This window comes from Malaya genurostris, chromosome 1 (genome assembly GCF_030247185.1).
Source record: "Malaya genurostris strain Urasoe2022 chromosome 1, Malgen_1.1, whole genome shotgun sequence".
NCBI classification, from domain to species: Eukaryota; Metazoa; Arthropoda; class Insecta; order Diptera; family Culicidae; genus Malaya; species Malaya genurostris.
This window is the reverse complement of record NC_080570.1, coordinates 93,475,233-93,500,718: the sequence shown is the minus strand read 5'-3', so window position 1 is coordinate 93,500,718 and position 25,486 is coordinate 93,475,233. Positions and strand designations below refer to the sequence as shown.

General features: G+C 36.6%; 2 protein-coding genes across 7 annotated transcripts in view; one reads left to right on the top strand and one right to left on the bottom strand.

Annotated features, from left to right (window-relative positions):
• The first annotated feature begins 220 nt into the window (after nucleotides 1-220).
• LOC131425088 (cystathionine gamma-lyase) lies at nucleotides 221-11,146 on the top strand. Of its 2 annotated transcripts, none has more exons than XM_058586667.1 (5): nucleotides 221-475; nucleotides 9,688-9,857; nucleotides 9,909-10,283; nucleotides 10,339-10,519; nucleotides 10,625-11,146. In XM_058586667.1, the coding sequence occupies exons 2-5, from the start codon at nucleotides 9,792-9,794 to the stop codon at nucleotides 11,092-11,094; spliced, it is 1,092 nt and encodes a 363-aa protein (XP_058442650.1). In that variant the 5' UTR covers nucleotides 221-475; nucleotides 9,688-9,791; the 3' UTR covers nucleotides 11,095-11,146. The 2 variants fall into 2 exon arrangements, with proteins under 2 accessions (XP_058442650.1, XP_058442649.1); XM_058586666.1 differs by having other exon boundaries at nucleotides 222-475; nucleotides 9,701-9,857.
• Nucleotides 11,147-13,750: 2,604 nt separating this feature from the next.
• Nucleotides 13,751-25,486, bottom strand: part of LOC131425086 (uncharacterized) — a 71,157-nt gene continuing 59,421 nt past the window's right edge. For all 5 annotated transcript variants that reach the window (XM_058586660.1, XM_058586661.1, XM_058586662.1 and 2 more), the window contains 5 exons: nucleotides 20,817-21,063; nucleotides 20,265-20,724; nucleotides 19,813-20,200; nucleotides 15,071-15,250; nucleotides 13,751-15,013 (listed from right to left, as the gene is read on the bottom strand). In XM_058586660.1, the coding sequence (XP_058442643.1) occupies nucleotides 13,858-15,013; nucleotides 15,071-15,250; nucleotides 19,813-20,200; nucleotides 20,265-20,724; nucleotides 20,817-21,063 (2,431 nt within the window). In that variant the 3' untranslated portion in view covers nucleotides 13,751-13,857. The remainder of the gene's footprint in view (nucleotides 15,014-15,070; nucleotides 15,251-19,812; nucleotides 20,201-20,264; nucleotides 20,725-20,816; nucleotides 21,064-25,486) is intronic.

Below are 25,486 nucleotides of genomic sequence, written 5' to 3'. Positions count from 1 at the left end.
ATAAAATGAATCATGGAGTTCAGATGATTAAGGGAGCAGTTGTCCTATATAAATAAAAAATTAAGAATAAAAATCTACAGAAAAATGTTATTTGAACATTTTGTGTAATAAGTAGATAAACCAATATTGAAGAAACTTTTGCAATTGTTGTATATAACGATTCGTGTTGTGCCCTTCCTATGTTATCCCCAATCTCACCTAGGCAAGTTTTCTTTCGATACTCTCTTGCTCTTGAGTGAGTCGTCGTTGGTACAATCGGCCCAATGAAAACAATGTTCTTCATCCACGCGTCAAGCAGTTGCTAACCAGATAGCTTAGTGAGTGGTTGGGGTTATAAATTTCTGCGAGTCAGTATCAAATAATATTATCGTTTGCCGGTACACTGACATACCTTCACGGAAAGATCAGAACAAGTGTTTTTCAAGCATCCCGAACGAGATATGTCGATAGATAAAAAGAACATTGTTATCGAGAGGTAAGTAATAAGGTTTCAATCAATGTAACATTCAAAAAGATGCAGTATCACGATCTATTTGCATAACCAATTATGTATACATTTATGATAATGAAATAAACTAGAATGAGATAGTGAATAATCGAACAAATTATTCTATTGCGTTATTCAGTAATACTAGTATATCAGTCTAAACCCCATTGAAAATGGTGATATTAGAGAATTTTTTCAAATGAAGATAAGGTTAGTCGTAAAAAAAGTGAGTGATTGACATTGAAAACACTTATAATCAGCAAAAGTGTTCTTGTCATGAATAGCACACATAACAACAGCAACCTGGGTTTCGGAACAAATTAAGGAACAAGGGGGAAAAAACACGTTTGCAAGGGTTTTTGAAATGGAAATTTATATTATAAAATACCAATGAGCAACAAATAATTTTGTTTCTGCTTTCGATTTTAAGCTTTACACACTAAGATTTGATAAACTGTTTGGTAATTTTATTGAGGGAAACTTGGAAATAACCGATATTTAGGCATTTAAATATTATTTTACAAATTTATGCAAACTTCTGTCGGACGACCAGTTTTCCAGTTTTTATTACAGGATTATGTAAATAAATACACATTTCATACGGTAAATCTAAATAGCGTGATGGCAAAGACGTCATATTAGCAAGATATCTTGCTGTCACATTTCCCGAACAAATCATTTTCAACATCCTTTTTTGCGAGCATGGCGCCCTCAGGCGAGTCCGCATCAAAAGTATTTTTTAATTTACAAATAAGATTTGTCCCGAGAATCGAAATGAAAATGATTCCAAACAAAAAAAAAATTTCATTGAATAGAAACATATTTTAAAACCATTAGAATTACTCATAGTCACTATGTTCACCTACTGTCAACACTTATCGTTCGGGCTTAATTTCTGGTGGACTCGACAAATTGTACAGTGTGCTGGAAAGCGCTAATAATTCCGGTGAACCGAGACATAAAATCGACAACGATTTTTTTTGTGACGTGAATACTTACTGTACTATTGGGCGCCTTTTCACAATTCACTCTGTGGAAGAATGGGTAGAACTTAATCGTAAATATCTTGAGTTATACTAAACACAACAACATAATTCTTTCTCCATGTCATCAGCAATTTATGATTAAATTTTCATCAGTGTGAGATAACCATAAATAACTAAAAAAATTAGTTTCCCCTAACTTTTTAAAACAATGACCAAACTCACTTGCCTTTTTCCAGTCGCACGACGGTTTTGCGGTAGTGCCAGTTCCAATGTTCAACTGGACGAGTACATAAAAAACAAAAGTAGTTTCTTGACTATATTACATAAAATTACACTCAGGTCCAGTATTCGGAACTTGGATTCTAGAACTAGATTTTGGAGCTGTATTTAGTTCTTTAATTTGGATTTTGGAGCTGTATTCAGTTCTTTAATTTTATTTAACGCACTATAGAATTCGTTGAAAGTAATCGACCTCTCATAACTTTCACCCTCAATAGCACCACATTTGGCTAAAACATCGGCTCTTTCATTACCTGGAATGGAGCAATGAGCCGAGATAATTATTATTCAATATGTCGTTCAGGTACTGTTTTATTTTGCCCAAGAAAAACGGTTTATTTTTGCCAGCAGCGTTTGAGCGAATGGCTTCAATTGCACTCAGACTATCTTTGAAGAGAAAATAATGTTTTGAAGATAAAGTGACGATTACACTCAAACTGTAATGAACTGCTGCTAACTCTGCTATATAAATAGATGCAGGTTCATGAAGCCTCAAAGAAGCCGAAACATTATTATTGAATATACCAAACCCAGTAGCCTCTTCAACTCGTGATCCGTCCGTGTAAAATATTTTCTCAGAGTCAGTATGCCTGAACTTACTTGTAAATATTTTTCCATCGAGCGTAGGTGTTCCGGGATTCCACGCACTTCGCGCTCCATGGATAGGAATATATTTTTTATACGCTGCATGGATAGGAATATATTTTGAAGGGTCGATTTCCTGTGACATATCGTTAAAATATACTGTCATGAATCTTGTTTGAGATTGAAGCTCAACTAACCAGGGGATTCAGTACCTCACTTCTTATTAGCAGTCGCGATGAAAGCTCCCAAAAACGATTTTTCAATGGAAGAACTCCCGCCAGAACTTCAAGACTCATTGCATGTGTCGAATGCATGCAGCCTAAAGCAATTCGCAAACAACGATACTGAACTCACTCAAGTTAGATAATATGAGAGTTTGTAGCGGAACGAAAGCAAACGCATCCATATTTCATCACTGAAAGTATCGTTGTCTGATACATTGTTATTAGATCTTCCGGATGAGCACCCCACCAAGATCCTGTTATTGTTCGAGGAAAATTTACTCTTTGTTGGCATTTTGTTATCAGATACCTAATGTGCTCCCCACGTGTATTTGGAATCAAACCACACCCCGAGGTATTTGAAAGTCAAACCCTGTTGGATCATTTTTCCCATCATATGAAGCTGAAGCTGCGCGGAATCATGCTTTCTTGAAAAGACGACCAGCTCTGTTTTCTCCGCAGAGAATTCGATATCCAGATGAGCAGCCCTAACGGACAAGTTATCTAATGGCGTTTTCGTTTTTAATTTGCACTACACCGGTGCAGTGCTACACTGAGGTCTGAATAAACGAACAAAAATGATGAATTTGAGATGATGATTGGTAAATGATCGCAACGCAAATGTCCTTCACTTTAATGTTTATTTGACAAGCAACAACTTCTGTACTAGAAGTGTAAGGAATGTTTAATCTATAAAAGGAATAACATTTCTTAATTCCTAAAAGCACTCCACCATACGGGGAGTCTCTATCGAGACGTATAATGTTAAAGTCATTAAAATTTAAGGCTATGTTTGATGTAAGCTATGTTTCGCACAAAGTAAATAAATCACATTTTTGACTATGCAACAAAACTTTAAATGAAATAAGTTTTGGCATGATGCTTCGACAATCCCACTGCAGGACAGTGAATGAATCATTTGCGGCGGTTGATAAATTATTCATCAAATGATACAAAACCTGAGAGAACTGGCCATTGAGCTGATAACTGTTTCAAAAAAGTTCTTGCTATTGGAAGGAATGCCGTTATGATGGTCTTTAGAGGTTCAGTAATATTGAATGCTGCGAAAATCCATTCTACAATTTCAGAAAACTTCAGTAAAATTGAGTCCACTGGATTATTGTCTTTTCTTGTGCTAGTTCCTGGATTGGTTTGTGAATTTGACAAACCAAGAGGCACAGTTTTTGCTTTTAAATTTGGCTTTTTAGATTTAACACGTGGATCTTGTTTTGAAGGTGTAATTTTAGGTGTCTTTTTTGGTAATTTGGGAGGGGTTGGGGGACTTCTTCCTCTTAAAAGAACCTTGAGGAGTGGCATCCACCACCTTCTCCACCAACCCTTGTATACTATTCCCACTCTTTTCTTTTCACTCACTTTTTAGGCAAGAGTACTATTACTGCCATGTAAGGCTTAGCGTCATCAATTAGTTATAGGCTTATAGATTTAGTTTTAATTGTTAGTATTAACTGTTAGTTTCAATTGTTAGTAATAAGTCCAAATGTATCTGTTGGATCATTGTAATCTGTTGATACAAATAATGAGAAGGTTTTATGCCTGCTGGAGATAGAGATTACCAAATTTCATCTCCATCGAGCTTTTCCCTTGCTCCATAAATAAATAAATAAATAAATAAAGTTATAAACTGTATCACTAAAATACTGTAGCCACTGTACATAAATGTTGACAAAAAATGGATAGTAAATAAAATATTTAATGCAAAAAAAGCTAACGTTTCAGTTCTACGCGTAGCATGTTAGAGGTAGGTTGTTGCTAGACAGCAAGACAAAAAGTGCCATAAAACGATTTGAAGCTTTAATTGGTATGCTCTGATCTTGTGTCATGCAAGCTACGATGAAATTCCATGTTATGTCGTTTCGCCTGAGAAATTGACAACTACCCTAGGATAGATTTTAAGTTCATACGATTAATTTCTAATTTATATAAGATGAACTCGATTGATAGTAAAAGTTTATCGCTTCAACCGAAATCGCAGAATGGTAGAGAAACTTAACGCTATAAAAATAACTGCTTGCATACAAAACTTGAACTTGAAATAGATTGATTTGTTGCATAATATTGGCATTAAAAATGGTTGAAATTTGACTCGCCATCCACTCGACGATTAGTCATCTTGTCGGTGTGCAGTGCGGCACTGTATGCCAAATATGCAGCGGTGGTAAATTGCGAACCGAGCGCCGATGCTTTCGCATATTTACTCGAAAACGTTCACTGAGCGTAAACATGCGATAGGTTCGAAAACTGTTCCTTCGGTTAATGCGAAGGTATTCTGTAGGGAAAAGTGTTATAATGCGCCCCTGCTGGCCAAAGCGCCCCCCATCCTTTTTGAAGTATTCAAGACTTTTCTAAACAAAAGTTTTATTACTAATGTTAACTTTTCGTAAGATCTTTCTGGTATGCAAGTTTGGCAGTTGTGGTTTGCTGAAAAATATGAAAAAACTGAAAATATCATTAGATAGCTTTTCGATGTAAGGTTTTGCTTCAACTAAACAAGCATATTAATCGTGTAAAACGTCTAATGGTCGGTTGCAACTTAGTAATTAACTTTCAGCAGTGCTAATGTATCTATTTACAGTATAAATATCTAGAGAAACAAAGCCATTTCTTTGATATATGAATTTTCTCATAACAATCACTCTATGGACATTATGCCCCACCTTCAATTCAACAGTATGCTTCGAGTTAAAATATTGTTTCAAAGATTTATAACGGGTATTAAAGCAAAAAGTAGCGTTGGGAGGATAAAAAATGTTGGTTCCAATTGTAATTAATTGATTATGCAATTGATTTCTGATGCAAAGAATATCTTCTTTATCTGCTTTTCTTCTATGCCGACATTTCAAGGGGCATATTGCATCATTGTTGTGGGGCATACCACTGATTTGTTGTGAGGCATATTATACGGTTGCTGGGGCATTATGCGGCAAGCGAAAAACTGAGAATGTGGTCGTTCTGGAAAATGTATTTGTAGGGTAAAGTGTTATAATATGCCCCCCTTAAGAAAACATTGAGATATTTCCAAGTGTATTGATATAAAGCGGGCACATTCTTAGTTTTTTTCGCTCGCCTCAGACATAATGCCCCATCAGCCGTAAAATATGTCTCACAACAAATCAGTGGCATGACAAAAGACAATTTATCCCACAACAATGATGTATTATGCTTCTTGAAATGTCCATAAAGTTACTGTTTTTGTAACTTGTAACTTGTACTGCCAAATGAAATTTTTAGTTTTTTCATACTTTCCTGCAAACGATAACCACCAAACTTGCATAGCAGAAAGATACTACGAAAAGATAGTGTTAGTGATAAAACTTTGGTTCAGAAAAGTCTTCAATGCTTAAGAAAGGAAAGGGGGCATTTTGGCTAGCAGGTATCCATTTTTCACTTCTCTTTGTGGCCGTTTTAGCAAGAACACTATTGCTGCCCTATAATACTCGGTGTCATCAACTAGTTATAGGGTTATTGGTTTAGTTTTAATTGTTAGTGTTAAGCTTTACTGTATCTGTTGTATCATTGTAATCTGTTGATACAAAAGATGAGGAGGTTTTATGCCTGCTGGAGAGAGAGATTGCCAAATTTCATCTCCATCGGGCTTTTCCTTGCTCCCCAAAATAAAGTAAATAAATAGAATGAATAAGAAGCTCTCATAGCAAGGGGAGAGTCACTTAACACAAATTATGTTGTGCCTCTTAAAAACACACGATAAACTGTGAGCCTAAGTGTGCCACACTGTGCAACAGCTACTTGCCAAAAGTGAGCCTGTTTGTGCCGCAACCTGTGCAACTGAATTAAAACGAAAGTGCCAATATTGAGAAATGCACCAATGCATTGTTTTAATGTGTGATTGGCTCACTGATCTAAAGCGACCCACCCCTTGACTCATAGCTTGATTACTGATTTTGGATTTTATCGAAATCGTCTTCCACTCTCAAAATACAAACATAGACATAATTTTGTATTTACTATGCACTTATTTTTATATCAAATTGGTGAATTTGTTATTTATGTGTTAGTTCATCAATAAACAGATTTAAAAGGAACATTTTAGAAAATCGATAAACCATTTGTTTAAATAATTGTTAAACTATTTCGATTTAAATTACGTCTGCATCGAATATTCCCCTCCGTGGTTGATGGGCTTGACGGTATTGCAAACATCATCAGATACGATTAATTATTGTTACAATTTAATATAAATATGTGTTATAACTTTTAGTTTAAATTTTTGAGTGAGGCATGAAACGATTTGAATAAGATGTTGATTGCAATACGCTTCAACATCCGGGGTTGGAGAGGCCGGTAGGGCTTAACTGAGCTCTTTTTTATGTTTCATTTTCATACTACCGGCCCTTATTACCGATGTGAAGTGGAAATTAAGCGAAATGAACGTACCCCACTCAGGTTTCACACGATAACGGAATAGTTGAATGGTGAATTAAGTTCATCTTTGACGTTTATTCTGTGAGGTTGTGTCGTGCTCGTGTGGGATCTGATGGATGAGGTGATATGTGAGTGAAGTATAAGTGAAGTGGAATGCAAGAACGGTAATAAAGGCCACCGTTTCAGCTCAGGACTAACGATCGACCAATAAAAGAGATAGAAAATGGGTGACGGCACCCCTATTCATCTCAAATCCATTAGTCATTTCATATATGAAAACCATTGGTTAGAGCGAGATCTGTTGTGTCTGTTCGATAGATTGACTACGAGAGTGAGATGAGGTTAGGAGTATTTCGCGTCGCTATAACAGCGATATCGTACATTTTCTGAACTACTTTTATGCGGTATTGCTTATCAGAGATGAAGCAAAGATTTTGTATTTGATTTCATCACAATTCATTTATTGAAAGTCGAGTAATCGGTAGAATAATATGGTGACTCTATTAATGAAACGACTATTGGCACGATGAATTTAGTTAAAATCTATTAGAATTTATCTATTAGAATTATTATCTATTAGAATTTACTATTTAATCAATGTTATAATATTTGCGTGTGAAATACATATTTGTATATATGTATATGTATGAACACATGTGTGTATATGTATGTATATATGTGTGTACGTCAGTATACATTGGTGCCTGTATATATTTATACATATATGTATGTATGCGTTGTATCAAACCGTATATGGTGATACCTTTCGATTGTGAGTGAATAAGATGTTGATTGCATCACGCTCCAACATCTGGGGTTGGAGAGGCCGGTAGGGCTTAACTGGGCTCTTTTTATGTTTCATTTTCATACTACCGGTCCCTATTACCAGTGTGAAGTGGAAGTTAAGTGGAGTGAACGTATCCCAATTGGTTTTAAAAGATGACAACAGGATAACGGTGAATCGAGTCCATATTTGACGTTTATTGGTGGTTTGTGTACAATGGATTACTGTGGTATGAGATAGAATATTGTAAAATAGAACGGAATAATAATGACTTAACCAATGGGCAAATCACTGATAGCTGTCAAACGATGTTCATCCAGTTTGTATTGTGAGGATGTATCGTTTGGGACCTGATGGGTGAGATGATGTGTGAGTGAAATGTAAGAGTAAGTGCATGCAAGAATGGTAATAAAGGCCACCGTTTCAGCTCAGGACTAACGATCGATCATTAGAAGAGATAGAAATTGAGTAACGGTACCTCCATTCATCTCAAATCCATTAGTCATTTCATATACGAGAACCATTAGTTATAGTGAGCTCTGTTATCTCTGTTTGATAGATTAATTTCAGAAGTAACATGAAATTTTGAGCATTTTGCTTCGCTAAAACAGCAGTATTGAACCACTTCCGAACTACTGCTATGCGTTATTGCTTCTTAGAGACGATGCAAAGACTTTGTATTTATCACAAATCAATTATTAAAAGTCGAGTGATCGCTAAAATAACATGGTGACTCTACTAATGAGATGACTATTGGCACACTAGTTTTAGTTAGAATCTATCAGAGTAGAAATAGTAACTCAATGTTGTAATGCTTGCGTGTGGAATACATGTGGGTATGTATGCATGTGTGTATGTGTGTGACTGTGTGTGTATGTATGTGTTTTTGTGTGTATATACAATATACATTTTACCGTGCCTTTGAGTGCGTTGTACCAAATTGGTAGTGATGCATTTCGATTGTGGGTCAGGAATCAGGAATCAGAACAAATTGGCTCAAATGGCACGTTCCCCACGATATTTGGAGATTTGTGCCTTGCCACTGTCAAGGATCAACTGAAGACAACTAAATGTGAACATGCTGTAGCAATACTTATGGGATACTTATGGGACCCAAGGATCAATATAATTTAAATAAAAATTCATGTTCTCAGTTTTTTTTCCCGTCAAACCATCATGACCGGCCGTACAAAGATGTCATTAAAAAAACACTAATCCTTTTTTGTCTCTCTTTTTTTTTCGGATATGGATGACTGAGCATAACCAAGAAATTCGGAATAAAGAATAAGATACTCAAGAAAAGCAGGAACAAATATGATAAATGTTGAGCTGAAAAATTGGAAAATATTTTAATTTACACTATTAGGAAATCTTAGATACAAAATGGAACATCGGTAAGAATAAAAAGACCATTGCATACAACTAACTTTTACATTTCAGGGAATAAAATAACATCAGCAAAAGTACGGAATGGAAATAAAATAGAAGGACAACAAAAGACTTTCGTAAGTGTCAATTGAATAGAACACTGGAATTAAGGTAAAACAGAACATAAACTATGACCAAAGGTAAGAAAACCAACATGAATAAATAATAGAAACTGTTGGGTAATAATATAATTTCCTCATATTGAAAGAGGCGTTTATATGGCGCGCATGCGCTAATTCGGCCTGATACAAATTAACGGGGAGGGCAATACATTTTGGACAGGGCTGTAAAAAGCTGATTGGAATTCTTTCCCCACCAAAATGTAATATAAGGAAACTATAAGGAAAGTCTGCATCGAATATTCTAAGTAATACTACTGTGCACATGGTAATGCAAGTTAGTGTATAATGCATTGAAATTAATTTTAAAAGACGTGTTATCGAACATAAAGTATGTGGGGTTCCTAGAAATTTACATTTAATAAAAATTAGTTTTTTTTGTATTGGTAACTTCGAGACTTGTATTCTAGGAATGTAGCTGAGGACGGCTTTCTCGCCCAGCCGAAAGGATTTACCACGAAAGCGATTCATGTTGGTCAAGATCCAGATCAATGGAAAAGCATGGCAGTTGTACCTCCTATAAGTATGAGTACTACATTTAAACAATTTGGTCCAGCCCAGCACGCAGTAAGATTAATTTTTACTAAAAAAAAGAATAGTTTCATGGTTTATTCACAGGGTTTTGAATATGGACGCAGCGGGAATCCAACTCGAAACGTATTGGAAACATGTATTGCGGCTTTAGATAATGGAAAATATGGGCTAACGTTCTCCTCGGGTCTTGGTGTGACGACAGCCATTATAACGATGCTAAAAGCCGGTGACAATATTGTAGCAGGTGACGATTTGTATGGTGGTACCAATCGCCTATTAAGAAATGTAGCCATGAATATGAACATTTCTATCGATTTTGTGGATGCTACAGATTTAGCTAAGGTAGAAAATGCATTGAAACCAAATACTAAGCTGGTTTGGATTGAAACCCCAACGAATCCACTGCTTAAGGTTATCGATATAGAGGCGGTGTGTGCAATCGTGCATAAAGTTCCAGGGGTATGGAATAAACATATGCTTTGTATTCGAAATTTAATGAAACGTTACATTTCAGATTACAGTCGTTGTGGACAACACCTTTTTGTCTTCTTATCTTCAGCGTCCATTGGATTTGGGTGCGGACATTGTCATGTACTCTTTAACCAAGTACATGAATGGGCATTCCGATGTTATTATGGGTGCTGCTGTTATGAACGACGAAGCCTTATATGAAAAGCTCAAATTTCTTCAAAATGGTAAGAGAATGGAAACAACGATAAAATGTGTAATCTATCACTGTATTGGGCACATGAAGAATCTTTACAAACTTCTTTAACATATTATTTCATTATACACTTTAGCAACTGGCATTGTGCCATCTCCCTTTGATTGCTACTTGGTGAATCGTAGTCTGAAGACACTTGCTCTGCGCATGGAACGACACAAATCTAATTCGTTAGCTGTTGCCAAGTTTTTGGAGAAGCATCCAAAAATAGAACGAGTGTTACATCCTGGTCTGCCTTCACATCCCCAGCATGAATTGGCTAAACGTCAAACTTTCGGTCATAGTGGCATTATGTCTTTCTACATCAAGGGTGGTTTAAAAGAATCTACATTATTTCTAAAGTCGTTGGAAGTTTTTACACTAGCCGAGAGTTTGGGAGGCTACGAGAGTCTTGCCGAGCTTCCATCAGTTATGACTCATGCATCAGTACCGGAGGAACAACGCGCTGTTCTAGGAATAACCGATGGGCTTATTCGAATATCGGTTGGCCTTGAGGATGTAGATGATTTAATTATGGACTTGAAACAGTCCTTAGATAAGCTATAAACTGTACTGTTATATTATTTTGATATTAAAACTAAATAATCATGCCCTTCTACTCTGATACATTTTTTCTAATACATCTTTCCTTGAAATTAATTGACATGGTAGTTAATGGCAAAAAGTATACGTTTCTTTAATGAAAATTAATCTTTTCATTATTCTTTCATTATTATTATTATTTTTTTTTATTTTTATTATTATTATTATTCGTACCCAGCTTCAGAGTTCAAGTTCAAAACTCAGTTTCATAATTTTAGAGCTAAACTCATGAACTAAATTCTCTATCTGAATTCCGAAGCAGAATTTTCCAACTGGATTTGGAGCCTGTTCCATATTTTGTTTTTAGTTCTTCAAGTCAGTTTCAGTTCCTGAACCCTGGTTCAGAATTTTGGTTTTGGTGTACAAAATATATGATGGAAAAAATACTCATCAGTTAAAAACATCCGCAAAACGGCTCTTTTCAGAATCATTAAGTCATCCTTCTGATAGGAAAGGGCAGACAATTAATACAACCTTCATAGGGGTCTGTCGCTGACGATGTCCAGCCAGCGACTGGCACCATTAAAGAAGGTGACAAGCGATTATAAATACACTCTCCTACTCAATGCTTGATCGGAGAAATAGGTATAAAGCGAGAGGACTAGTGTTTGATGGACAGAGAAGATGTTTGGATGTAAGGTATCGGTCGGGTGACGCCCAGGATGTAGACCATGTTCGATGTACGTTGCTACTATGTCTGTTTTCGAGTTTTAGAGTGGCTAAAACAAGATCAGAGTGGCGAAATGGTAGCGCGTATGCACGGAATGCATAAGAACGCAGGTTCGAGTCCTGTCTCTGAGCGTATCTTTTTCCAAAAATTCATCTTTTCTGTTAGTTTTTCTTACACTTGGCTTCTCCAATATATATTTCCGCTCAGTCATTGCAAAAACTGAACATTAAATCATTCCCAATGGATTATGCGAAGTTTCATTCTACTTAGTATTGAAATCCACAGACAACTGTTTATAACATTGTTTGTTCCGCATTATTTAAATGTGAGATAGAATATGTTTATCGTCAATAAGTCATACTTTAGTACAGATACACCATTATAATTCTGGAAGCGAAGCAGTAAAAGTGGCAAAGGCCACACAATCAACTAATACGAGCGATTATCTACATTTGGAAGTGTGAAAGAAGCATGTCAGTTTTATTTGTAATCACGTCCTTCAGTTATGTCCGTGGCATTATCCACCCACCTTTTTTATTATATTAATTACTATTATTATGTCTATTTTTTATTAGCGTCTCTCTATTCGCAAGAAATGCAGGAAAACTCTTTTGTTCATCACGTCAGTAATAACTTCGGTGCAAAATAAAAACACGTTCTGCTTAATGAATTTTGTTGAATTACTAGGTGGCGTAACAGCTTAACATAAACTGTTATGTGCTGACGAATCTAAGACAAAACGTGAAGAAAATTAAAAATTCTTATGGGCTATAGGTACAAAAACCCTATGAGCCGTCTATAATGTTTCACATATTAAGATAAAAAAAAATTCACAAACAAAAAAGCATGTACTATTTGTAGCTTTTTGATTAATCGGAACAAAATCATTTTTGAATCTTCTAGGCCAATCGAGAGATACGTGCTTGTTTTCTCGCGCTGGATGATACACCTTATGATAAAAAAAGAACTAGAATTTTCATTTTAAAACTCCCGCGCTTATCCAATCGGTAAACTTTTATTCTCTTAACGCTGGCAACACTTGTATACACATTTTGTCAAATTTTGACGCATATCGTACGATTAGTTTTTGTTTGGCGTCTATACAAAGAAGTTGAAAAATTTTCGTGTGGCGATTTTTATAATGGATGAAAATTTAGAACAACAAATTTTGTGTTGTTGTTGGGCATCTCTTATGGATCAGTCGAACACATTTTAACTGATGTTTTGGGTTTGAAACGCGTCGCTTCTCGGCTGGTGCCAAAAAAGCTGAATTTCATTCAAAAACAGCGTCGTGTTGATGTGGCCAAAGAGATGATTTCCAACGCAGATAGTGACCCCACATTCATCGAATGCATCATAACTGGTGATGAGGTGTGGATCTATGAATATGACGTCGAAACCGCACAACAATCGACCGAATGGCGCTTCGAAGGCGATCCGTTGTTCTAAATTTTCATCCATTATAAAAATCGCCACGAAAATTTTTCAACTACTTTATATAGACGCCAAACAAAAACTAATCGTACGATATGCGTCAAAATTTGACAGAATGTGTATAAAACTGTTGCCAACGTTGAAAGAATAAAAGTTTACCGTTTGGACAAGCGCGGGAATTTTAAAATGAAAATTCCGGTTCTTTTTTGATCATAAGGTATACCGTGTGAATCGTACTTGAGATGATTAACATATGATGTTTGATTTCGTCACAAAATATCCCAGCGGTTTTGAGTTCTAGGCAGTTCTCACTTAGTGTCAATGATTTGCTGCAAGAGTACATAAAGCTTAACGATTACTGTTGCAACGTTATAATCTTTGCGATCAGATAATTCGCAATTATATGAGAATCTGACAATATAATTATACATAATTCATCCATGTCCACTGAATGACCAATAAAAAGAAGGCGACAAAATGTTTATTATATTGGAACAAATAAAAAAAAGATCAATGTTTGAAAAACCATTCTGCATATAATTGAAAAAAAAATAACTAAATCATAGTTTAACTCTTATCTCTAGCTACATATTATGAAATACTGTCATATCTTTCTCTCTCCTTCAGCTTCTGCTATCATTTGGTTTTGTATCACCTAGCATTTTGCTTTTACTTGTTGTTTCATCCCTATCTTCTCCTTCATTATAGTTGAGCGGGATAAATCGCGTTTGAGACCGCAGCACATCTAACGGCATCATTTTTGGGGGTCGAAACGTTGGCAAGTCGATTTTTATAGGATTGTTCTGGGCATCTCTGATAGTTTCTGTGGAATCTGCAGTCCCGCTGGTTTCCTCTAACTGGTGCATTCGAAACAGTACATCCTCGCTGATAAATGCTTTTCGTGTACTCGAAGGAAAAATATTACTGGTATCATCTTCCTTCATACTTCTTTGCTCGTCGAGCGAGCTAATAGCTGTTGATGATTCGTAATCTAATCGCCGGTTGGTCGATATCGATCGATCAGTTTTATTGGTTTTGTAAATAGTCGGTACTGGTTCTGTCTGATTAAATTCAATGTTGTCTAGATCGATTATCTCTCCATCACCGGTCTTCGATTTGAAAAGCTGTGGAAATTGTTCTGTTAATAACGGTAGTAAAGTTAGTCTCGCATATCTTTCTGCCTTTTCGAAAACGTTAGCAAATCGGTATGGAAATAGTTGCACAGTGATCATTTTGTTTTCGGGAGGTGAAACTGTAGTGCTTCCTTTTTTTGAGGGAGTGTCAATTGAACGTTTATCGTTGGTGCGATCATTGGTTTTATTGTGAAGTTTTCTCGGTTTGTGCTGCACTCTCTTCAGAACAGGTTCACTGATCACATTTTTATCTGTCGTGACAGGTGGTGATGTGGTCGTTACAGTCATTGTTGGAGTGACGTAGATTGGATAGGATGAATTTGTTACAGTGTTGCGATAGTTTCTTGGTAAATCTATTACAATTGGCTGCCACGGTTGATAGTCGGTATTTTTCTCATGATCGATGGTTCCTTTACTACGATAATTGTTATGCGTATGCGATGGTGGATCAACATCATTTCGCTCGTTGCTTTGTTCTTTCAAATCATCTCCATTGTCATCATTTTCTGAACTGTCTTCTGGGTTCCGTTCGTCATCATCTCCTGAGCTGTGAAAGTAGTCATCATCAGTTTCGCATTCTCCCGGTAACAATGTCAAATATAAAGGAGTGTTGGATTCCAAATGCATTTTCTTACAAATTGAAAAGCTGTGAAGTAAATATTCCAGTAAAAATGTTATTTAATTTATTTTTATGTTGAATAACCTTTTTCCGAAACCATCACTTAAAATGATTTTGTTGATGTTCCACGATGATAAACCTCTCGTCAACCATCCTTTGTAAGCCATATAAGTTAGAGTTATATTTTTCGGAAAACCTAAGGCTGGGTGTGGTACAAGAATTTGTGAGATCATTTCACCAGCAAACATTTCTGCATCGTCCTTTCTAGAAATAAAATATAATCATCAGACTCCAATTACTGAACATGCTATGAGTTTTAGCATTGAAAATTTTCACTACATTTTTGTATTAAACAAGATAAGTTGAGCCATACTTAATATAGTTTAAATTATTTTGTATTCGTGTCATAGTTATTTAATGAAGTGCTCTAATATGTCTGATGAAACAAATAGTTTTTTTTGTTTTGCTTAAAACACACATGAAACACGTAAGACAAGACTTGTGTTGAAAGATTTTACGCAAATCGAAGTTTTTGAAACTGATGCCATGATATCTGGAAAACTAATTGTTCTGCATCATCTCTAGTGCTTATCAACTTCAAGTTGACAAACATAATTGTAGTTACTTTGTTACTTATTCAGTACTTACATGGACCCAAAAAAAGGAAAATAATATTGTTTGTTAGAAAGGCTATGCAATCACTGTGAAAACGGACTTTCGAACTAAAGTGGCTGAACCGATTTTAATAAGCTTAGGCTCAAATGAAAGGTACGATTGTTCTATAAAAATTCTTTACATTTTGTATGGATCTGATTTTTGGTTCCAAAAATATAGGATGATTCAAAAATTAAAAAAAGAAAATGTAAAAATGATTTCTTTTTTCAAAAATAGTAAATTAATTCCTCTAGTTCCGGTTCCCGGAATCTGGAACCAGAAATAATGGTCAAAATCTTCAAAATACAACTATCTCACTTTTCTTCGTGGCCGCTCAACCGATTTTCTTAAACTTAAAAAAGAATAAGGGGCTGTCCATAAAAGACGTCACGCTTTTTTTGACGATTTTTGACTCCCCATCCCCCCTTTGTCACAAATTGTCACAGAATCAAAGACTCCCCACCCCCTCCTATGTCACATGTCACGAATTCATATTAAATAAAATTCATCTTGATATATTCTCAATATGTATGACAAACCATACAAATATGAGGGAAAAATCGATTTATTACATGCTGTCATTAGGTTAAAAAATTTTCCTTAAAACTACAAAATCATCGGAGTTATTTTATTAATATCAAGTATATAAATTAACAAAAGTATTTGGTTGGAATTGATGAACATTTAAATCATCTGTTTTATTCCTCCTAGGGGTGCACAGATATATTATTGTTTTAGGTAAAGAATAATATTTCCTTAGTGTAGCATACAGGGCTGAGAAAATAAAGAAAATAAAGACCTCATAAAAACGAGATCACTGCCGAAGAATCTTTTCAAGATCAGTTGATCAGTGAATCATATCAATCAATATCGGTACTGATCTTCCGTCACACAATGGGTAGTGATTTTGAGCTAAAATGATTCTTGATTTATGTAAGTTCAATCATTGGATGATTCGATAAGCTTTGATGTTGGTGGAGCAAAATCACATATGATCAAGATAAGACATGACATGACGTCTGAAATCGTTGATCTCCCGCCCTTTTTCAAATGGAGTACAATTGAATAAACTGCATCAGAATCAGATAAGAGAAATTCTTATGATATACTATTATCAATGCTAGAAAATCAAATTACTGAAAAAATTGGCAGTGCATAACTTAAGTTAAACCGTTTGAAGGCATCCTTTTTTTTTTTTACTCATGTTGGGCAAAATTTATTAATTTCACTAATTTACTCGCGCCTCCGTGCACTTTTGCTGATCACAACAGAAATGATTTCCTGCATCATTCATTTCCGAATTTACAAGAAGAAGCTTTTACATCAACAAATACACATTTCCCTATAGAATGTGAACGTTTATTGTGGAGATTTTTTCAGAAAATAGGGCAAAGCAGTAATATAATTAGGTATTTCAAAAATGCGCTCATTGAAAATATTGGACGTCACATTCCAAAAACCTCCCCCCTTCCCCTTGTCACAAAAGGTCACGTTTTATGAAACACCCCCCTCCCCGGCGTGACGTCTTTTATGGACAGCCCCTAAAAGGAATTACGATTCTATAAATTGCTGAATTATTTTTTGAGATGATACTAAATCTCGACGTTTCATGCAGTTTTGAGACTTTTGGCATAAAAAAAATCTCGATTTTGGAAATTTCATGTACTCCCCCCTATGGTGCTTTTTCAGGATCGAAAATTGTCAAACCTTTACCACTGGGCAGCACCCCTAACGCATGTCCGATTTAGCTCAAATTTTGCATGAGGGCTCTTTTTTCGAGGTGCTTAAACTTTTGAGCACTAGAGCTTTACGAAAATAGAGTTGATCCCAAAATTTTGGCACCCTTATATATATAAAAGCGGTAGAAAAAATCAACGTGTTTTGTCGGTAACGTCACTTATACCATCATATCTCCGGAACCAAAAGTCACAGCCATTTGATCTTCGAACTTGATCAATGACCTAACAATAGCTTTCAAACGGGCCTATACTTGTTAAAATCGGTTCAGCTATCTCCGAAAAACTTGCGCGGTAAAACAACAACACGTTTTATCGGTTAGGTCATTTATGCCATCATATCTCCGGAACCAAAAGTCACAGCCATTTGATCTTTGAACTTGATCAATGGCCCAACAGTAGCTTTCAAACGAGCCTAAGTTTTTTAAAATAGGTTCAGCCTTCTCTGAGAAAATTGAGCGGTAAAAATACCTTCGAAAAGTGTACCCAAATACACACATATACATTTTCCGATATCGTCGAACTGAGTCGAATGGTATATAACACAATGGGTCTCCGAGGCTCCGTTCGAAAGTCGGTTTTTCCAGCAGTTCTAACACCTTTCTATAGAGAAAGGCAAAAAGCCCAAAAATGGTACACCCAAACCTCCTTTTACGAACCTTATATATGTATGTATGTATGCTTAAACACTCACAATTAGGGTAAGGGCTCCCTATTTCATCTCAGCTACAATTTTCATCTCATACCTTCACCTTATAACTTTGAACATTATTCATATCTTTAAACGTACCTGAACAAAACTGTGGAACGTTTTAAAACATTTATTCTAGATTTTGCCACACTTTCCAATTAAAAAAATAGTTTAAAAAAACCATTCATTTGAAATAAACTCACTTTTTGATTTAGGAACCACTTTCGTCTGAAGTTTTACAATTCATGATGTTTCTGAATATTTATTAATCGATTCGTCTGAAAACATGATCACCATTTCACATAATTACACCACTCTTCAATGTTGGATGACTTTATAGTTAGTAATGTTCACTTTCCACTTGTTTATTCAACGATTAAAGACTTCTGAAATTACCTGATAAGCAATAAAAGCAATGAAAAATATGAGATGAAAAATTGCACTTAATTCACTTGATTGCGCTTTGTTTTCATATCATTTTGTATCGCAAGGTTGCCAAGTTTTCTCATAATGTTAAATAAAAAAATATTATTTTTTCTTCTTTAAATGATCATCAACGAGTATTTTTTGATATCCGTGACATTAGTTTAATTATATCATTGATATTTATATATAAATGAAACTGTTTCGGATTCTAATATTACCAAATAGAGCGTGTTAAATACTAACAAAATAACCTAGTAGCACTGGTTTCTTTCTGCTATACGTCACCATAACACTGTTAAATGTGTGTGTTTCATCGGCTGTGCAAAGAGATGCCAGATATTTTCATAGATAATATGTATCTGCTCTATCTGTTTTCACTAATAAAATGAATCAAATTCAAATTCAAATCAAATTCAAATTGGTTTTAAATTTTTTTTTGCACTTTTCGCTGTGTGAAATTCACAGTAATCGAGATCAAGTGAAGCTTTCTTTGTTTTTGCGAAAAATGTGGGAAAGGGGAATGCTTGCATAATTCATACAATTGATCAACTAATTGATATTCGGAAGTGTTAAGGAACATGTCAGTTGTTTTCGTATTCACGACATCCAGTTATGTCTCTGACATTACCCACCCGTCTTTTTTGTACATTTTACGTTAAGGTTCGTGAACTGGTAGACCTCTTAATATGAATCATAATTGGAAAAAATCAGTTCAACAATCTCCTGGAAAATGAAGAGCATATTTTCGTCACATACATACACTATAGGAAAAATATTCAGCTGTGAGTAATATCATACTATATCCCAAGGGTTTAATTAGCTGATTCCGTAGGATGAAGGTTTGAATATGATTCATAAGAAATTGGATGCAAACTTGAGTATTGGTAAGATTTGAAATCGTTAATTATTTATACAAAACCGAAGAGTATAAATTAACTACGCGTCGATTGCTTGCCATTTGCAGAGGATCGAATGTCTTTCAGTAATGTTTGTATAGATTTGAAGCAAGCATTACATTGAGGTGGAGACTTCGGAACACGATTTGCTCTCTATACAAAATAGGTCATCGGAATTTAATTGAGCTATCACCTCCCTGAATCCTCGATATTTGCATATATGAGCAAACCACATAAAAACATTTTTTTTGCAAACTTTTGCCACACAGTGGGACTAGGGATAAGTTAAACACACACACTTATTCTAATCACATACATACACACACGTTTCGCAATGTCACAGTGATTGCATAGCCATAGAAAGCAAGAAAGGTAAGACTATAAATATGTTATAATAATCTACAATGAAGAATGATACATTACTCTGTTACAGTAAATACTTCAGTAAGTCCACTATCACTTTCGAGCTCAACTTCCAGTCTCCCCAGAGTTCGAAGAGGTAATTCATTAGAAGAGCTCTGTATCTGAAACCTGTATTGATGTGCACAAAATGGTTCCTCCTCCCGAGTTTTGAGATATAACTGTCCACGGCCAATAGAACGATCAGCGTAGTAACCCATATTGCCGCAGACGGATGTTTCACTTCCATTTTGTACACGATTACAAGAAAAGCAATCTCCTTTCAAAAAAAGTTCATAGTTATCACAGGGGAATGCAGGGAACAGGCACTTGGGTGCAACGGAATCTATAAAAAATTTATATGCTCTTCGGTGGTTGCACAATGATCGGCCCTCAACTGATGCTGGAGGTGCTGGAAATCGAAAGTTTCGTTATTCGAAATTAATTTAAAAAATATAAATTGTAGTTTTATTTACCCCAAATGATATCAGTTACAGCCCCAACAAATAAATTTGAGCATCCATGCTGAACTCTTCCCCCATTGGGATAAAAGTCAACAGTACCCATTGGTTGCCAGGAACCTAATCCGCCGAGTATTAAATTTTCTCCATTAGAATGGATCACGTCGACGAAGCCAGCGTCCGTGTCGTCCAGTCGGGCATGGGGATGCTGTGATTCAAACAGTGGCCCTGCTGGATCAAGACCAGTGATTCTATGCAACCCTTTCAATTCAGCTCCAGCGAATCCAGCGACATGCGAACCTAAACTGAAACCGATTAAATGAACTCGAGATATATTTAGTTTGTTGTGCGTTTGCAGTCCCTTCAATAAGTAAGATAATTGTCTCCCAACAAGACGGGTGTTGGCTGCAGCTCGAACGTAATTAGGTAATGTAGCTCCGTTTTCCCAGTCCATGCATATAACAATACAATCTTCCTGTAAGAAAAAAAATTTGTCAATCCTGAGTAATCATATGCGTCATAGGAATAGATCAAGATTTTATTTTCTATAATAGAAAAAGTTCATACCACGGCCATGAGTGCAGTTCTCATCTCATAAACCCATACATGGGTGCAACTAGATCCAAAACCATGAATGATTGCTCTAGCTGTAACGTTTTCCATGTTACCAAACTTTTCGTAAATTTTATCCGGAGCATAGCTATGTTTAATCGGTGCGGTTGCGTTTGTTGATTTGGAACTTGGTGCGGGTGTTGTTCCGTTACTGATTTTTGCTATTTCATCGTAGAAAAATTCCAATATCGGTTTTTCACTCCTAGAATAGATGATTTTTATTTATTTTCATTACAGGCATGCGTTTAAATTTAATTAGAATATGTAGGGTCAGTGCGGGAGCAGGCCATTTCGTCGAAAGTTGTTTCACCGAAAGAGTTATTTCGCCGAAACGGTAATTTTTTACGAAATGGTAATTTTGAATAGATAATTTATTAGGAAACTGCAAATTCTGGTTATTAATCAAAAATATCTATTTGTTTTTATATCTTCTGGATAATTGATGTGGCGCAGCCACATAACCGAAGCCAAAAGGCGACGCCAGCTGTAATCGGAACAAAAAACCGCAAACTATTGCCTGGTAGGTACACTAATAAGTCTCGCCAGTTTGGTGGTGGCTTCGATACCCGAATGAGATCGATGTAACTTTTCAAGAATTTCCTTTCGGAAATTTCGAGGAATCAAAATCCGATCGTTGCGCAAAACTAGTCCATTCACGGCGCTTAGTTCGTGTTTGTACTTCCAGTATACTTGGATGTTTGCTGGCACTCCGTCGTATCTTTTTGGCCAACCGTTGATAATGAAGCCGGCAATCACTTGCATTTCCGGATCCTGTTGGGATTCTGATCGTATTTCATTCACTCGTTCGTCTGATATGGGTAGATGTTCCGTGATGTTTATATGCTCTACATCTAGTGCATAGATTTCGAAGTTCTCACAGTTGCCTACATCACTCGGTGTAATGGTTGCTCTTGACAACATATCTGCTATGATGACCTCTTTACCTGGAGTGAACCTCAAAGCTATCTGGTATCTCTGTAAACTCAACAACATTCTTTGGATCTTAGTGGTGCTTCAACGGTTTCTGAAAAATCTTGATAAGCGGTTGGTGATCAGTTGGTACCGCAACAGGTTTGCCGAGAATGTATATTTCGAATCTGTGACAAGCAAACAGGATCGCCAAGGTTTCTTTCTCGATCTGTGCATAGCGACGCTCAGTAGCACTAAGGGTCCTTGACGCGTAGACAACTGGCTGCCCTTCTTGAAGGAGCACAGCACCGAGTCCTACGCTGCTACTGTCGCACTGAATAACACTGTCTTTATTGGGGTAAAAATATCGAAGGATGGGAGCAGATGTCACTTGTTGTTTTAGACTGCTGAAGGCTTCTTCTTGTTCACTAGAACAAACCCATGGTTCTTTCTGGTATGTCAGTCTTCGCAAAGGTTCGGCTACCGAGGAGAGGCTTGGAAGATACCGAGCAAGGTATGTTATCGTTCCAAGAAAACGTTGCATGGAAGGTACGTCTGTCGGTTTCGCCATTTTCAAAATACCACTCACTTTGTCAGGATCTGCTTTAATACCAGACGACGTTAAAATATGACCAAAAAGTCTCACGCTTTCTTGGCAGAGTTTGATTTTTTCTGGATTCAGCTTAAATTTTTTTCCTTCATTCGTCTCAGAAAAGCTTGCAGGTTTTGATTATGATCCACCATTGCTTCCGCTACGGTATCACCACAACCGAAAATCATGAAATCATCCATTAGTGCTCGTACGTTTCGCAGTCCTTGTATAGCTTCGTGTACTTTCAACTGAAAAATCTCGGGTGCTGGAGCTATTCCCATTGGCATACGAAGCCATTTAAAACGACCAAATGGTGTCCAACAAGTAGTTAACCTCGCACTTTCTTCGTCGAGAGACACCTGCCAAAAACCCGACTTGGCATCGACAGTTGTAAAAACTTTTGCATTCGCCAATTTCGGAAGCAGCTCATCTTAAGTCGTCATTTGGTAGTGCGGTCTTTTGAGCGCCTTGTTTAGTAAAATTGGATCGATACATACCCGCAATTTGTTATTCCGTTTAAATAAAACCAAATTGCTCACCCAATACGTATGTTGATTCTCTTCCGCTATAATGCCTTCTTGTTCCATCTCCGCCAACACTTGGCGAAGCTCCTCCCTAAGGTTCACAGCTATGCGTCGAGGATGCTGCACCACCGGTGCAACGTTTTGATCTACCTCCAAATGCACTTTACCATCCAGTTGTCCTAATCCTGAGAAAACGTTTGGATGTTGCTTTAGGATTCGTTGAGCTGTTAGTTTATGATCTTCCACTATAGATGAACACAATTGGATCAGCTTCAAGTGAAGACATTATTTCAACTATAGAATCGGTTCTAATTCGAAATTCACGACGTGGAAAACTGCTTTGTATCGAATACCATCGTGTTCACAATCAATAACTGTTCTACCTAGCGATTCGTATTTCCCTCCGCCGATCACTTTCAATGTGGCTTTATTATTGTTACAGGACGCTCCAGTATCTAATAAACATCGTTTTGGCTTGCGTTGGTTATTGACATCGAAGAAAATATTGATCGCCTTTAGTAGTGTTTCGTTACTTTGATTTACTCCGTACAAATACTGGCACAGTGAAATGGATTCCTAGCCACTTTCCTGCTCGTGATGCTCACTTCGCTGTTCTTCGACGTTGTAGAGTTTTTTCTTTTGCTGTTTGGCTTGGGTGGTCATTCCAGATCCTAATGGTTTGCATTGTTCCTTTTTCTTCTTGCACGCAATCTCATAGTGAATTTTCAAACAGAAAAGTAACATGTTGCTCCTCGTGCTGGGCACTCCGAAAGATCCCGATGGTATGCTTTGCTACAGAAGGAACATCGCTTGTTACAATTTTTCCCTTCTGTCATTTTGTTTACCGTATGCTGCAGTGATTCAATCCATTGGTTCCGCGTCATTTCTGCTCTAGTTGCTTTCTTTGTTCGGCACTGTTCAATCACTTGTTCTGCTGTGAGATCCTGCTGTTCGATAAATCGCTTTTTCAACGACAAATCGCGAATACCAGTGATGATTTTGTCACGAAGCATCTCATTTTCCATTTCGCCGAAATTGCAATCCTTTATAAGCTCCCGTGTTCGATTGACTAATTTTGTCATGCTTTCTGGTTCCGAGTTATCGTCTCCGGGCTCTTGCCGGCATTGATAAAACTCGTACCGAGCTAGCTTTATGTTTTTACGAGGAACCATATACATAGAAAGTGATTCCATACAAGCTAAAACGGTGTTCCGTTGCTGCTCCTGCAAGGTCCACAAGTTAAGAATTCTTCTTGCTTCTGATCCGAGGTCGGACTTAAAGGTGGCTACCTTGATACGTTCGTCCAGCTGCTCAACTCCTGATCAGTGTTGGTGATTGCCGAAAATTTGACAGAAGCTGCTATATTGCTCTCTATATTGTATACAACATTTTCAATCCGGTAGAAGATGCTATAAGAACTCGAGTCATTCAATGCATGAACCTCGAGAGAATGTTTCTACATTTCTTCGCTCCACTTCATACTCTGAGTATTTCATGTCCCTTGAAAAAAATTTCAGTCTGATAATGATCGCCGCTGTGTGGAATTTACCAAGAGAGAATCGCAAGTTGACAATTATCGCAGAAAATCGAATCGATGATTCGACTTGATGATTCTCATACTAGGTTGCAATATTTAAAAACCCTTGTGTGGAGCATTCACATACATTTTCATAGACACAACTTATACAAAGGTTGTATGCACATAGTTAGAACAAGCGGCAATAGTAAAATGATTCTATCGCAATTATCCACTGCCCATACAGAATCGGATCGCGAAACGAGAATAAGCGACCGTTTGTTGCTTCAGAGAGGATCCCCACAGCAGCGTGCTAACCTTTGATTCTCAGAAATGTCATCGAAAAAAATTCGCTCTCGCACTGGTGTCTATTCTATGTTAAATGAGCCATGCCGAGTGTTTGTAGTTGCGATGATATTAGTCTCTCTTTGATGGCACTAATTCAATCGTGTAAAGAATGAAGAATGAGCATTCTTTGATACGATAAAAGCCATCCTTGCTCCTGATGCGATAAAGTACGTTTCGAACTCATCCTTCCATATATTGACATTCTCGCGGAGGTTTCCGTTTGTTTTCAACGGTTTCGGAAAAGGGATGCTGCTGTTGATAATCGGCCGAGTTACAGCTTGCTGCTGTTCCATTTCTCCGATTTGTGTACTGATTGTATCGATAGTTTCCAATTTCTCAAATGACTGTTTCGAGACTATTGCGCAGTTAAAAAATACCCGTTATCTGACACCATGCGTGTTGTTTACTCGAAGGGTGGGTAAAAACTGTTTATTTCGGGTTTCGTTTTCAGCGGATACAATGTGGAGGGAAAATATAAGTGAGAGTTACAATATGGTATAAAATAAAGGCAAAAGTAGTATTGATACAAACGTGTGATAATCGTCTAACACAGCTCCGAACCGATCAGCTCACAAAAATGAATCGATTCGATGTATCAGCTCATCAGCTCATTTAGATTGAACTAATGGTTAATTTTGTGACCCGTTTTTCTTGTGCCGTGAGAGGTAAGATTTTTTACTGATAATGTCTCATTTAATCCGTTAAAGAAGGATAGATGCAGGCATGTTAGACTCGT